A 12,999-nucleotide genomic window follows, 5' to 3' on the forward strand; every position below is an offset into this window, starting at 1 on the left:
TAATTTAACTTTTACACCCTCCCACCTACTTATCTACTACAGCAGAAGACAGAGCAGGCAATATGGCTAGCAGTCAAAAGACAATAAATATTTGCACATTGAAGAGTACTGGGCAACAGCTCTTTGGGTACATGTATGGAAAAAGAACTGACACAGATTAAGAGAAGTGTGCAAGTATATGCATATGACAGAGTTCCAAGTCATAACTGCAGCAAGCCTCAGTGGAATCTCCAGGACTGATTCCAAAATAGCACCCTGCTACAGGTCTTGCTGCAAAATCTTTATGGATTCTCAGTCTATTTCCTCAGATATATTATTCTAATGGGAAAAAGGCAGCAGAATAACTTTCCCCAACCTGTTGCGCTCCAGATGTGTTGGATTACAACTCCCATTGTTGCCAGCCAGCATGTGAGGTATCCAATACCTGGAGGGCACCAGGCTGGGGAGGGCTGCAGTAGAAGAATACATGGGAACATAGGGCCGCTTCGCATGACACAAGCGTGGTTAAAAAGCCACGGGTGGTGTTAACCACCCCGCGTGTGCTAGTTGCATGCCTGCCTCATTTACATAATTATTCTTGGGCTTCTCATGTTGTCCAAACCCAGTGAGGGTGGCTTGTTGGGGTGGTTAACAAACCACCCATGGCTTATTTTTGGGTTGTGGGGTGGTTTCTTAACCACCTCAGCAAACCACCATCACCAGGTTTGGACGATGTGAGAAGCTGCGATGGAGTGCTTGAATTGGCAACTAGGTGCCCAGGGGTGCTGCAACCCACCATGGCTTAAATAAGCCACAGTGGACTGTGGTGATTCTGTGACCTGGTTTGCACAATCTAGAAAGGTTTTGTAGCAAGACCTGCGAACAGGAACGAACAGGAAACTTGTTCTCTGATCTTTTCTGCAAACCTCACTTAGATTTTGCTTTTCCTCTGATGGTTTATTTTTTGGGTGCATTCTTCTCTGGAAAAAATGTGACATAGAAAAGCTCACAGGAATTCCACTCCAAGGTTCTTCTTTCACACCTTTTAAATGTATATGGTCTAGAGATGCTCAGGCAGGAGCAAAGAAAACAAATTATTATAAGCAGCACATACTCATAGCATTTTACAATATGTACATCCAGATGGAAAAATCAAATTGTTAGGCAAAAGAGCCAATATGCAAATGGTTCTTTCTGGTGACCAAAAAAGTAACATTTTCTGCCAGGCCCCAGCCCTGGCATTGGTTTTCAGTGTTGTGGTTTGACTCTGGAACATATGAAGTAAAAATAGTTTAAAGTACCCGAAGTGAGTGCAAAGTGTGTTTTCCTCAACAGATTGCCCTCACAAATCTCGGATAAAGGAACAACTTCAAGAAATTTAGCACTGCCCAGGAAACCTAAAAGATGAACTAGTTGAATGAGGATCAGCTTTTGTAGACAAAATACTATATATTTGTTTTGGTCAGTTAAAAAGTATTTGGCCTGCCAGACCACAGAACAACACATTAAACTAGTTTCCCTTTAAAGTTGCCACAAGAGACTTTATCCTAAAGCAAAGTTGTGTAACGTCCTCTCTATTCTGCCCCAGAGCAAGGGCTCCATGACATTTCCCTTTGCCAAACAAAGCAGGAAGATTTAGTCCTCACTAAAGTTGCCAATTTTTTTTCCTGACAGGCATCACAACTATGCAGCAGGAAGAAATCCAAAATTTTCTCCTATCACCACAACTTCATGCTGGAGGGAGCAGGGTGGGGAACTTCACCTGCTGAATGTTTGCTGTTAAAGGCACAGTCAATCCTGCCCTGTCTCTGTAATTTGTATGTATTTTATAGTCTTGTAAACTACCTTGTGAAGGCAGCGTATCCTGAAAACCGGGTTTAAAACCTTGCACATAAATAAGAAATAAGTGGCAGAACAGTGCCTCACAAGTGTCACCTTTCCAGATATACTTATTTACTTTTCTGACAGGGCTCCTCACGGTTTTTAATGGCTGGGTGGTAGGTAGAAATTCAACAGCTCTCTCTATCTTAGGCTCACACACACAGGCGTCTCCTAGCTCAGATAAACGTCATCTGTTGAATATCTGCCTGTCGTAAAGTTTTAAGGGCGTACGGAGCTCTGTGAGAGGGGCGGGAGGGGGGAGTAGTCGCGCTAGGTATTAACTTATAGCAACCTTGCCCAACCTGGCGCCCTCCAGGGGTGTTGGACTACAACTCCCAGCCTCCCCACCCTCCAACACCCCTGGAGGGCGCCAGGTTGGGCACAGCTGCTTTATAGAAAGCGGGCGTATGCTGCAATTACCGCGATAGGAAAGACCAGGGGAGCCCTGCCTAGGCTGTTAGAACAGCGACCAGAGACGCCCTCAGCACCCCAATAGCGGCCCATCGAGAACAGGCGCGGCGATTTCGCCTCAGAGACTTAACGGTTAGCTCTCTTTGGGATAGGAGAGCCCCTCCACAGGCACTGAAGTACGCACGCGCACCCGCCCTCCGTCGCGGCCTCCCTCTAGTTTACCTGCATCTTCTTGTCTTCGCTACGGTGTTGTTTAAAAGCGGAGGGGGGGGGGAACCAGACCAGGGCGCATGCGCATTCAACCGCCCCGCCTGGAACCACCCCTCTAACAGCGTCCGCGTCACCCAGGAGATCGTAGCCTCAGAGATAAGAAAAGAGGACTCATTCCATTGTCTGGATAGGTCATTTCCTGGTTTCTATTGAGAAGCTAGTTTTAAATGACCGCAGAGGGCGGAAGTGAGAAATTCCATCGAAACGTTAGATTTTAGCGCACAGATAGGCAACCAGGTGCCCTCCAGATGTTTTGGGCCTATACCAGCCGCATCCAGCATGCGCATCTACAAAACATCTGGAGGGCTCCAGGTTGCCTACCCGTTTTAGAGTAGCTATGATGTGGCCACCAACCCTGAAAGATAGTTTATATTTTTTCTATCTTGACTCTTATTTTTTACGTATGGGGAAATGTTAGTTTTATAACTTTTAAAAAAGACTCCTGCCAATGCTAATTCCAATGCAAATAGTCAATTATTTCCGTTTTGCAGGGGACGAGGGCGGTGGCTGAAAAAGTGCCGTAATCCAGCGTTAATAATATTGCAGGTTGGGGGGTCAGGACGAGGCTGAAGAGGGTGCTTTACAACATCATTACTTCGAACCGAAACGCGGAGATCGGAGCGCGAGGGGTGTACGTTCTTACCAAGCCGCTGCCACGCCCTGTCTTTGGGGAGTCGTGAAAGGGAGGGAAGGTGCCGAAGGAGCGCTGCTGACACGGCAGCACTCTTTCCTACGACGTTGTAAAGTTGCAGCCCTAAGTGATCCTGAACAAGTCTGCTGATCGCTGGGGAGGGGGAGTCTCTTTCCTTCCTCAGCAATCCTCTGTTGCAGCCCTCCACACACACACCTGGAGCCCTCCAAATGGTTTGGACTTCAGTGATCAGGCCCAGCTAGCATGGCGATGGTTAGGAATGCTGGGAGTTGTAGTCCAAAAGAGCTGGAGAGCACCAGGCTGGGGAAGGCTGCCGAAGGCTGCCTGGCGGGGCTAGAGAGAGAATATATGCCCTGCCCACTTGTGCAGGACCCCAAAGGGTTGTATGGGAACCAGTATGGAACCTCAACCCCAAAAGGCTGTCCACCCCTGCTTAGAGTGACCTCCTCACTCTGAATCAGCCAGGACAGGCAAGGAGAAAATACAAGTAGCTGTCCGAGTATTCTGTTCACTTCCTTAGGCTGAATAAGCTGAAAGGAAGCCAGGACTATACCTACATCCAGTTCTGAGTCCACACTAATCATGGTGTCCTAGGTGGAATGAATGCAAGTAAAGATACTTGGTTTGCAGTGGTTCTGGGCTTGCCAGATCCTATAGAGAGGCCTTCCCTACCCTGCTGCTCTCCTCAGCTCCAGCCAGCATGGCGAACCGTCAGGAAACCTGGGAGTTGCAGTCAAAAACATTTAGAGGGCACCAGCTTGAGGAAGGCTGGCATAAGTTATCCCACAACCTACAACAGCTGGAAGGAGTCATTTTATCTTGGGGATAAAACTAAAAACACACTCCCATTGTGTCCACGTTGCCTTTTTGCTCTATTAATGCCTGAATATGGCTACTGATAACCTTGTATGGTTTCTGAAAACAGGGTTCTGATGGAATGGGGTGGATAGAAATTGCATCACCACTGTAGTGGCCTCTTGGAGCCAGAGTCCCTTAGCACTCTCAAGTGGGGACTGGCAGGTAAGTACCTTTGCTTGAAAGGTGGGTACTTCTATACGAGCTATTTAGTGTGAAATTGCCATGCTTTGTTCCCTCACTTTTTATGGGGCATAACATGCTGTCATCCTGAAATTGTCATCCTGTGCTTCTTCCACCTTTTTCCAGACCACAGAAAATCTTGACTTGAAAAAAAGGTGGAGCAAGTTGTGCCATCTTCATAGGTGTAGATCACCTTACTGTAATTATTTATAATTTACTATTAAAATCAGTGTTTAAATAAATAAAAGTATATTCTGGTTAAGAATTAAGACTGTTGTGCTTCATCTCATGGCTAAGACTGCTCTAGGCACAGTTATGTAAGGGGCTATCCAGCAGCAGCAGCTTGGATGCAGTTACAGAGCTGTACACAACCCAATACCAGGAAGAACGAGTGCTGGTTGAAGGCTTTGTCTCTTTCCATTTGAAACAAAGTTAGTAGGTGATGGGAGAATTTGGCATAAGTGACGTGTTTGTGCAGTAATGTTAGCTAGAAAAGAGTAATTCTATACACACTCAGTGAACACAATGGGACTTACCTCTGAGTAGACTTGCATATTATACCGCAAGTGCCTTTTGCATCCTACTCAGTCACAGACTACACCATCCTGTTCCAAATCATCAAAGAGATCTTCCGATAAAGCCGATTATCCCATATTGCTTAGAGAAGTATTTTGGGGAAACATTTTCCACATTGACACCTATTTTCAGTGGATTCCGGACTATGTCTAAGGCATGTACATGGGTCATGCAGGGCACTGGCCAGGCTTGTTTGGCTTCATAATTGCCCTAACTAAATGAATTAAAAATGCATTCTAGAACAATCTTCTGCGGCTGCACTTTGAAAATTGCAGTTCGCATGTTCTTACAGGGAAGATTGTTTGCCATTTTTTAGTTTCTTAGGAACACCAGAGTACATCTGGACACAGTATGAAAAGCAATGAGCTACAGTGATGCAACCTATGGTTTTATGGCAGGGGTGGGGAGCCTCTTTCAGCTAGGGATGGAAGAGAATTCCTCCACGGATCTTGGTGAGGCCGAATGCCAGTGCATTCGGCCCCCTGAAATCTGTGTCGAAATGGCCTGCCACCCCCCCACCCCCCCGTGTATCCACCCCCCCAGGACGAGACTTACCTGGGGCGGATCTTCTGGGCGGCAGCGGCTCCAGCGGCTGGTCTTCCGACCGGCCGCCGCCTCCACCATTTCCAGTCTTGGTTAAAAAAAAAAAAAAAGACATGCTATCATGGCTGGGTGGGTTTAAAAAAAAAACCCCGCGTACGCAAGTGGCGGCGGCTATGGCCGCCGCCATTTGCGTTCCTTCTTTTTGGCCGTCTTAGTCTACGTAAATATTTACGTAGACTATGACGGCGAAAATAAAGGGGAACGCAAATAGCGTAGCGGGCGCTATTTGCGTCCCCTTTTGATTCGCCGTTTTAGCCTACGTAAATCTTTACATAGGCTAAAACAGGGAATCAAAAAGGGACGCAAATAGCGCCCGCTACGCTATTTGCGTTCCCCTTTATTTTCGCCGTCATAGTCTACGTAAATATTTACGTAGACTAAGATGGCCAAAAAGAAGGAACGCAAATGGTGGCGGCTGTAGCCGCCGCCATTTGCGTACGCGGGTTTTTTGTTTTACCCAGAGCCCTCCGTGGCCGGAAATCCGGCTGCGAACAGCTCTGGTCTGGCTGGGCCTGGCCGGCTGCTCCGCAGAGCTGCCACGGAGCACAGCTGGCCATTCGAGGATTCCGGGGGGGGGGGAGGAACGGAGCACCTCCCCCCGTCGAGGGTTCTGGGGGGAGAGACGGAACCCTCCCCCCCACCATAAACATAATCCGCGAACAGGTAAGTCACTTTTGTACATCCCTACTTTCAGCCCAAAGACCAAATTCAGTTTTGGTGAAGCTCGCAGGACCCACATTCCAGTGGTGGTTGGAGCTGAAGGCAAAAGGCACAGGGTCCAAAATAAAAACAATGCACACACCAAAACACTGTTAAAGCTGTTACTGCCAGTACCTAAGTCTTAGGAGAGGCATTTCAATCTTTTAGAATGGGGAAAGAACTGCACAAAAACTGGTAAACCATCAAATGATCAGTCATTTGGTGAAGCCAGGAGAGGGGACATGGCCATCTGGGAAACCCTGGACTGGGACCCAAGGAGGGCCAGATTTGGCTCCCAGCCCTGAGGTTCCCCACCCTTGCCTTACGAAGTGCAAATAATTACAATTATAGCCTTTCATTTAACATATACATGAAATTTATCCAAATGTATTTTTTTATATAACAACTAAACACTTAGTTTGAACCATTACATTTCTAAATGTATATTTTGCCAAGAAGGTTTAGCTGTATTTTTGATGTATTAATTTTGATACTTGGTTATATCATAGTGAAATTCTCTTGTAAACATATAAAAATGGCTGGGCGTTATTAAATGACCCACTCCTGAAGAGATCAAAATTTAGGCTACTTCCTGAGACAGAGTTCTGGAATTTCGAGACACTCTGATTATAGAATGTAATTACAACTATTTTTGTTATTTGTGAGGAAGGACAGAGGCTCCGATTATTGGTTTCTGTTTTACCTGTTACGATCCTTCAGTGAAATAGTAAGTTATACCTAAAAATAAGGACTTATAAAACATTTTTAGATCTAGGGCTCAAAACACATAGCTCCCATATAGTGGTCAGCACTCAAGTAGAGAGCAAGCCATTCAAAATAAGTGAAAGAATGCAGGGTTTGGGAGGTCTCCCTTCAGCTTCTTCGACTGGTCTAGGGAGGATTTGCAGTGGCGCTCAAATGTTTCCATTCATACATAATGTAAACTATATTTATTAAATTGTAATATAGACGATTGGGAAAGAAAGATTTACCAAAAAAGAATCCAAGTAATTTCTTTTAAAAGAACGGCTAGAAATAACTTCTGCATTTACTGATTTTTTGCATTGTGGTTTGAACAAGGCATCACAAAACCATGTATGTTTAAAAAAGTAATCAACAGGACTTATACAATGAACAAAAATGTAGTTTTTCTTTTAAACTAATAAATAGTTAATTGTGAACTTCAACGTTCAGAATTGTATTAAATATTACAAGTGTGCAAAGACTTAACATATTGGATACCTTCCATTTACTTTCACAAAACGTTCCTTGAGTTTACATATTTAGATTTTTCATGAGAAAGTACAATGGTTACATACCATATTTGAAAACATAAGAAACAAGGCACAAAATAAAATATAAAAGTTTCAGAGAGCACTTGGAACACGCAAATAATTCTGAGTAGTGTAAGAGATCAACATAAGGCAAATTCTAAAGAAAATCCATTACTGTTACAATATTAAATAGTTTAGCCACACAAGTCTGATCCTTGAAATGAATACCAGTCTTTTTTGGAAAGTTAGCTGAACATCCCCAAAGGATGTACAACTTGCAGGATAATGCCCACTTTTTGCTAAAGTAACTCTTACTAAAAATCCCACCAGGAGTTTAACCTTATAAAAATGTATTTAGATTTATGTAAACTCCTCTTTCAAAGTCAATTAAAGTTAGCCACATAGAAGTTTAGATCATGGAATGCTTCAGAAAGCACAAATGAATGTCACTTTTAATCATGCATTAGAGCTCCCCCCCTTTCTCTTTTCTTTAAACTGCCTTTAGGAAGAGATCCACAAAGTGAACATGAACTCTAGTTCAGGAAAAGATGAAATTATGTATACATATTCATAGGGTACAGAAAGTTACACAAAAGATTAGAAAATCCAGCAAGTGTACTGGATGCTGCAAAGCTCTTGATTCCACAGCACGATTCCGTAGTGTAAGACAATAATTAAAGTAAGGCTTTGGTTAAACAAACAAAGACTGCAAAACTTCAGCTGGGTAAGAAGAATTCAGGCATCAAATGTACATCATTTCCCAGGCAAGAGGTACACTTGATGTTTTGCTTTTGTCTGCATTTGGTTTGTCTTTGTACCGTGTAAAAATAATAATCTTCTAACAGTCAAGACAAAACATTTGGAACAAAGCAAGTTCAATACCTGCATTCGGAACCTGCCAAAAACAAATATGGAAATGAAAATCTATGGTGGTGTGCCTAGACTTTTTTTTTTTAAGTGCCTTTCAGGCTCTGCAAGAACTAGCATTTGTAAGCGCCAATTATTTTTCAGTCTCTGTACTTCTAATAACACATGCCAGTGGTCTGCAGTGTATTCCATTACAAATAAATGTACATAAATTGCATCGCTCATTTTAAAAAGTGCATAACGTTGGTCCGTTTTTTTAAAAAGCTATTAGATTAAGACCAAACTCTTTGCCCTGTGAAGATACACAGTACCTTATTTGATTATAATTTAGTCATTTGGGGCAAACCCCCTAGGGAGTCTATAGAAGAGAAGGATATCTTCATTATTAGAGTTTTACAGTCACAACACATGCCCCAGCTCTTCCTAGGCACAATGGTGCAACCTGTAAGGGCAAAACAAAAATAGGTCAGTGACAAAGCATGCTTGTTGTGTGTGTTTTTTAAACAGATTTACAAATATTTTGCCAAAAGCTTAGAGCCAGTTATAAAGGACAGGGTTTGCGTAATATGAATGTGTGAGCAAGAAGAAATCTTTCATTCCCTGTTATATTTCAGTCAGGACCCCATATGAGCCAGAAGTCACCTGGGCTCCACCCCAGAATCTTTTATTCAATGATAATGCTCAACTCTAGAAATTGTGAAAGGACAAACTACGTACCTGCAACTGTAGTTCTTTGAGTGGTGATATGTGTACTCACGCATATGGGTGCCTACGCAAAGCATTATTCAGAACACTCTAGAGCTGAGCAGAATTTTGACAAGAGCCAGCCTTCCTTCCATGCACATGCTCAGAGCGTAGCTCCTGCCTTTCCTGCTCAGGACCCAGTCCACTGCAGTAGTAGGACCAACCCAGCAGGACAAGAAAGTGGGGAGGAGGTAGGGTTGTGCTGACCATTCAAAGAACTACAGTTAAAGGTAAGCAACCTGTCCTCCTCCTTTGTGGTCTCTGTGACTCACACATATTGGTAATTACCAAGCTAACTCACCAGAGGCAGGCAGATGTCATGCCATACACCCTTATCGCTGACTTATGGGCCCTCCAAATATTAACCAATACCTGTGTCCACTCATTTGTCTGGGGGTCATAGGACTCCACTGTGTTAAGGTAGGTTTGTCCGTCGTATCCTCCAACAGCATACAATCTGTCTCCAAGAAGGCAGACTCCCACTGCATCTCTGCTAATGCTCATTGATGCCACAGCAGTCCACACATCTGTTTTGGGATCGTACCTGACATTAAAACAAAACAAAAATTACAGGTTTCACTCTAGTCGCCTCAAGTTCCACAAATGCATGCCCTTCTTACACACATAGGCCCTGTTTGGATGTACAATCATTCCAGACTTCCTAAACCACAGTTCATCAAGTTGGGAATGTGCGATGAGCTTGCTCACTCACCCCTCACCTTCTACCTTTATTAGCCCTCCAATCCTGGTTAACCTAAACTACATTTCCCTATTATGTCCAAAACAGGGAGTTGTGATTTAATGTCAGTTTACTAAGCAGGATGTTAAGCCACATCCTGTGGTTTAGAGATCCTACTTAGTATGCTGATATAAAACCACAGCTCCCAGTTTTGGGCATAATGGGGAAAGACAGGTTGCTTACCTGTAACTGTAGTTCTTCGAGTGGTCATCTCTGCATTCACACACATGGGCTCTGCGCCTGTGCGGAGACTCGTTCGGGAAACTTCCAAGCTGAAGAATTTTGGCAGGAACCCCTCCCCCACTGTCTCTAATATAGAGAGAGTGGGTTCCCGCCTTCCCCTCAGTCCCTTGAGACCGCAAGCGATCTGGGACCGAGGGGAAAGAACACCTCGGTACCAAGAATCATGTTGACACCAAAGTGGGGACGGTGGGAGGGTTGTGTGAATGCACAGATGACCACTCAAAGAACTACAGTTACAGGTAAGCAACCTGACTTTCTTCTTCATGGTCTCTGTGCAGCACACATATGGGTGAATAATAAGATGACTTACCGGAGGGGGGTTGGTGTCTCACTGCAGTACTGAAGAAAGCACAGCCCTGCCAAAGGCACAGTCTGCTCAGACCCAAACATCTAGTCTATAGTGCTTTATAAAAGTAGAAGGCTTAGACCAGGTAGCCGCCTTAAACAAATCCACTAGAGGAACATCCCTTGTAAAAGCCATGGAAGTCGACACTCTCCTTGTTGAATGTGCTTGGATTCGAGGCGGTAGATGTTTCCCAAAGAGGTGGTATGCCAAGCGAATGGTCTGTGCTATCCAGGAGGCTAGCCTTTGAGAAGAGACTGGAGAGCCTTTATTATGTCCACCCTAGCATAGGAATAGTCATTGTGACGTATGGAAGGACTTAGTCCATGATTTATAAAAAGCTAGAGCTCTCCTGACATCTAAAGTGTGCAGTCTCTTCTCCAAATCAGAAGTCGAAGATGGAAAGAAAGCAGGGAGGACAACCGACTGATTGACATGGAAATCTGTCATCACTTTAGGGAGGAAAGCTAGGTCCAGCCTGAGTACCACCTTTTCCTTGTGGAAAATGGTGTAAGGTGAGTCTATTCGTAGAGCGGAGAGCTCGCTTGCTCTTCTTGAGGTCATAATGGCTACCAAGAACGCGACTTTCCAAGAAAGCAGCCTCAAGTCCGCTGTAGCAAGAGGTTCAAATGGTGGAGATGTAAGGCTATTGAGCAGTAGCGACAAGTCCCCTTGAGCGACGAGATCTCTCATGGGGGGAGCCAAATTTCTAAGTCCCTGCAGGAATTATTTGCATATAGGAGGAGTGAAGATGGAGCACCCATCAATGTGACCCCTCATCGCAGAAATCGCCGAGGCATATACTCTGATGGAGCAATATTTCAGTCCTTTACTGTATAAGTGTTGGAGAAAGGAAAGAATATCTGTAAGAGGACAGTCATTGGGGTTACAGTTGCTGTCCATTGTGAACTTCACAAATGATGCCCATTTAGCTGAGTACGAGCAGTGCGTAGATGGCTTTCTCGCCACATCGAGTATAGCCCATACTGCTGCCGGGATCAGTACGGAGTGATGCCCGGGGGCTGGATCCTCCATGCTGTGAGGTTCAGGGTGTGGAGATCGGGGTGGAGAATTTGACCTTGATCCTAAGAAATTACATTGTCTATTCGCAGGAGTGGTAGGTAGAGTCCCTGCGACAGGCCTCTCAGCGTTTTGAACGCCTGGGCCACCAAGGGGCAATTAGTATGCAGTTCGTGGCTTCCTGTCTGATTTTGGAGATCACCTTCATAAGGAGAGGGAATGGAGGAAAGAGGCAGAATAGGCGATCCTTCCATTTCAGGAAAAAGGCATCGCCTAGCGATCCTCGACCAGCTCCTGCCTGGGAGCAAAAACGTCTCCAGATCGTGTTCTTTGGAGTTGCAGAGAATGATCCTGGGGTGACCCCATCACCTGAATATTAGCTGCAGGGCTGTCTTGGTCAGGTGCCATTTGTGGGAGCACTGGAGGAGGCGACTGAGGGAATCTGCCAAGAGACTGTCTTCTCCCACGATGTGGAGAGCGAATGCCCATTGTAACTGCCCAGTGGTAAATGTCCAGAGTGAGAAATAGGAGGCGGGGGGAGCGTGTTCCACTTTGCTTGTTTAGGTACCAAAGAACCGTGGTGTTGTCTGTGAGGATCTGGATGTGTCGATGTCAGAGGCATGATTCGAAGGCGCAGGGGGCTTTCCAAACTGCCATCAACTCCAGGAACTTTATGTGGTAGAGCATTTCTGTGGATGACCAAAGACCCTGTGCTCGTAGAGGTCCACAATGTGCTCGCCAACCCAATAAGGAAGCATCTGTGGTCAGGACTCTGGATGGAGGAGTGGGGAGAAATGGCATCCCGGGGATCAGATGTTTGGGGTCCATCCACCACTTCAGGCTGAGAGCAACATCCTCCAGTACCGCAAGTGTGATGAGGAGGGGGTTGTCAGTCAAGTCGAAGGTTTGGATGAACCAGTGTTGGAGGGGACTCATCTGGAGTTGGGCCCATTCTACAACCGATACTATCACTGCCATATGACTGAGCAGGCATTGAATATCGTGTGCCCTGGCACGGCGATTGAGGAATATCGAAGTGGCACGTGCAAGGAGTTTTTTGACATGACTTGCAGGAAGGTATGCCTGGCCAATTCTGGAGTCGAGGATGGCCCTATGAATTGAACTGTTTGTGTGGGGGTCAGATGGGATTTCTCCCTGTTGATCCTTAGACCCAAAGGAGGTTCAGGATGACCACAATAGCATGCGATAGGGCTTTCCGACAGGAGTTCACTAGCAGCCAATCGTCGAGATACGGGTAGATCTCTACTCCCTTGAGGCGGAGATAAGAGCAAACCATGGCCATGCACTTTGTGAATATGCGTGGAGCTGTTGAGAGACCGAATGGCAGAACATTGAACTGGAAGAGTTCCCCTCTGATCGCAAAGCGGAGAAATTTCCTGTGTGACTGTTCGATCGCTATGTGGAAATAAGCATCCTCGAGATCGACTGTGGCAAACCATGCACCATTTCGGAGGAGTGGGAGAATTGTGGCTAGGCTTGTCATCCTGAATCTCTTGGGAGCGACAAATTTGTTTAGGTCCCGGAGGTCTAGAATGGGATGCAGGCCTCTGTCCCATTTCGGTATGGTGAAGTACCTGAAGAAAACCCCCTCCGTACCGAGGGTCGGATGAACGTGTTGAATGGCACCCTTCTTTAGGAG

The 12,999-nt window shown here is 45.4% G+C and overlaps 2 protein-coding genes across 10 annotated transcripts in view; both read right to left on the bottom strand.

Annotated features, from left to right (window-relative positions):
* WDR19 (WD repeat domain 19) overlaps positions 1-3,423 on the bottom strand; it is a 51,616-nt gene extending 48,193 nt beyond the window's left edge. The window contains exon 1 of one of the 3 annotated variants that reach the window (XM_084856895.1): positions 3,185-3,423. Coding sequence is in view for 1 of the 3 variants with exons in the window: in XM_084856896.1 (XP_084713022.1) it covers positions 2,494-2,499 (6 nt within the window). In the remaining 2 variants the exon portion in view is untranslated. Of the gene's footprint in view, positions 1-910; positions 1,040-2,493; positions 2,619-3,184 lie in introns of those variants that run through there. The other 2 variants (XM_084856896.1, XM_084856894.1) reach the window with 2 other exon arrangements.
* Positions 3,424-6,470: 3,047 nt separating this feature from the next.
* KLHL5 (kelch like family member 5) overlaps positions 6,471-12,999 on the bottom strand; it is a 61,360-nt gene continuing 54,831 nt past the window's right edge. For 3 of the 7 annotated variants that reach the window (XM_084856908.1, XM_084856909.1, XM_084856910.1), the window contains one exon: positions 9,234-9,538. In XM_084856908.1, coding sequence (XP_084713034.1) covers positions 9,292-9,538 — 247 coding nt within the window. In that variant the 3' untranslated portion in view covers positions 9,234-9,291. Of the gene's footprint in view, positions 8,693-9,233; positions 9,539-12,999 lie in introns of those variants that run through there. The other 4 variants (XM_084856911.1, XM_084856912.1, XR_014792177.1 and 1 more) reach the window with 3 other exon arrangements.

The sequence above is a fragment of the Heloderma suspectum genome, chromosome 5 (assembly GCF_057233095.1).
Source record: "Heloderma suspectum isolate Gila_16-S chromosome 5, 16-S_ref, whole genome shotgun sequence".
Classification (NCBI taxonomy): domain Eukaryota; kingdom Metazoa; phylum Chordata; class Lepidosauria; order Squamata; family Helodermatidae; genus Heloderma; species Heloderma suspectum.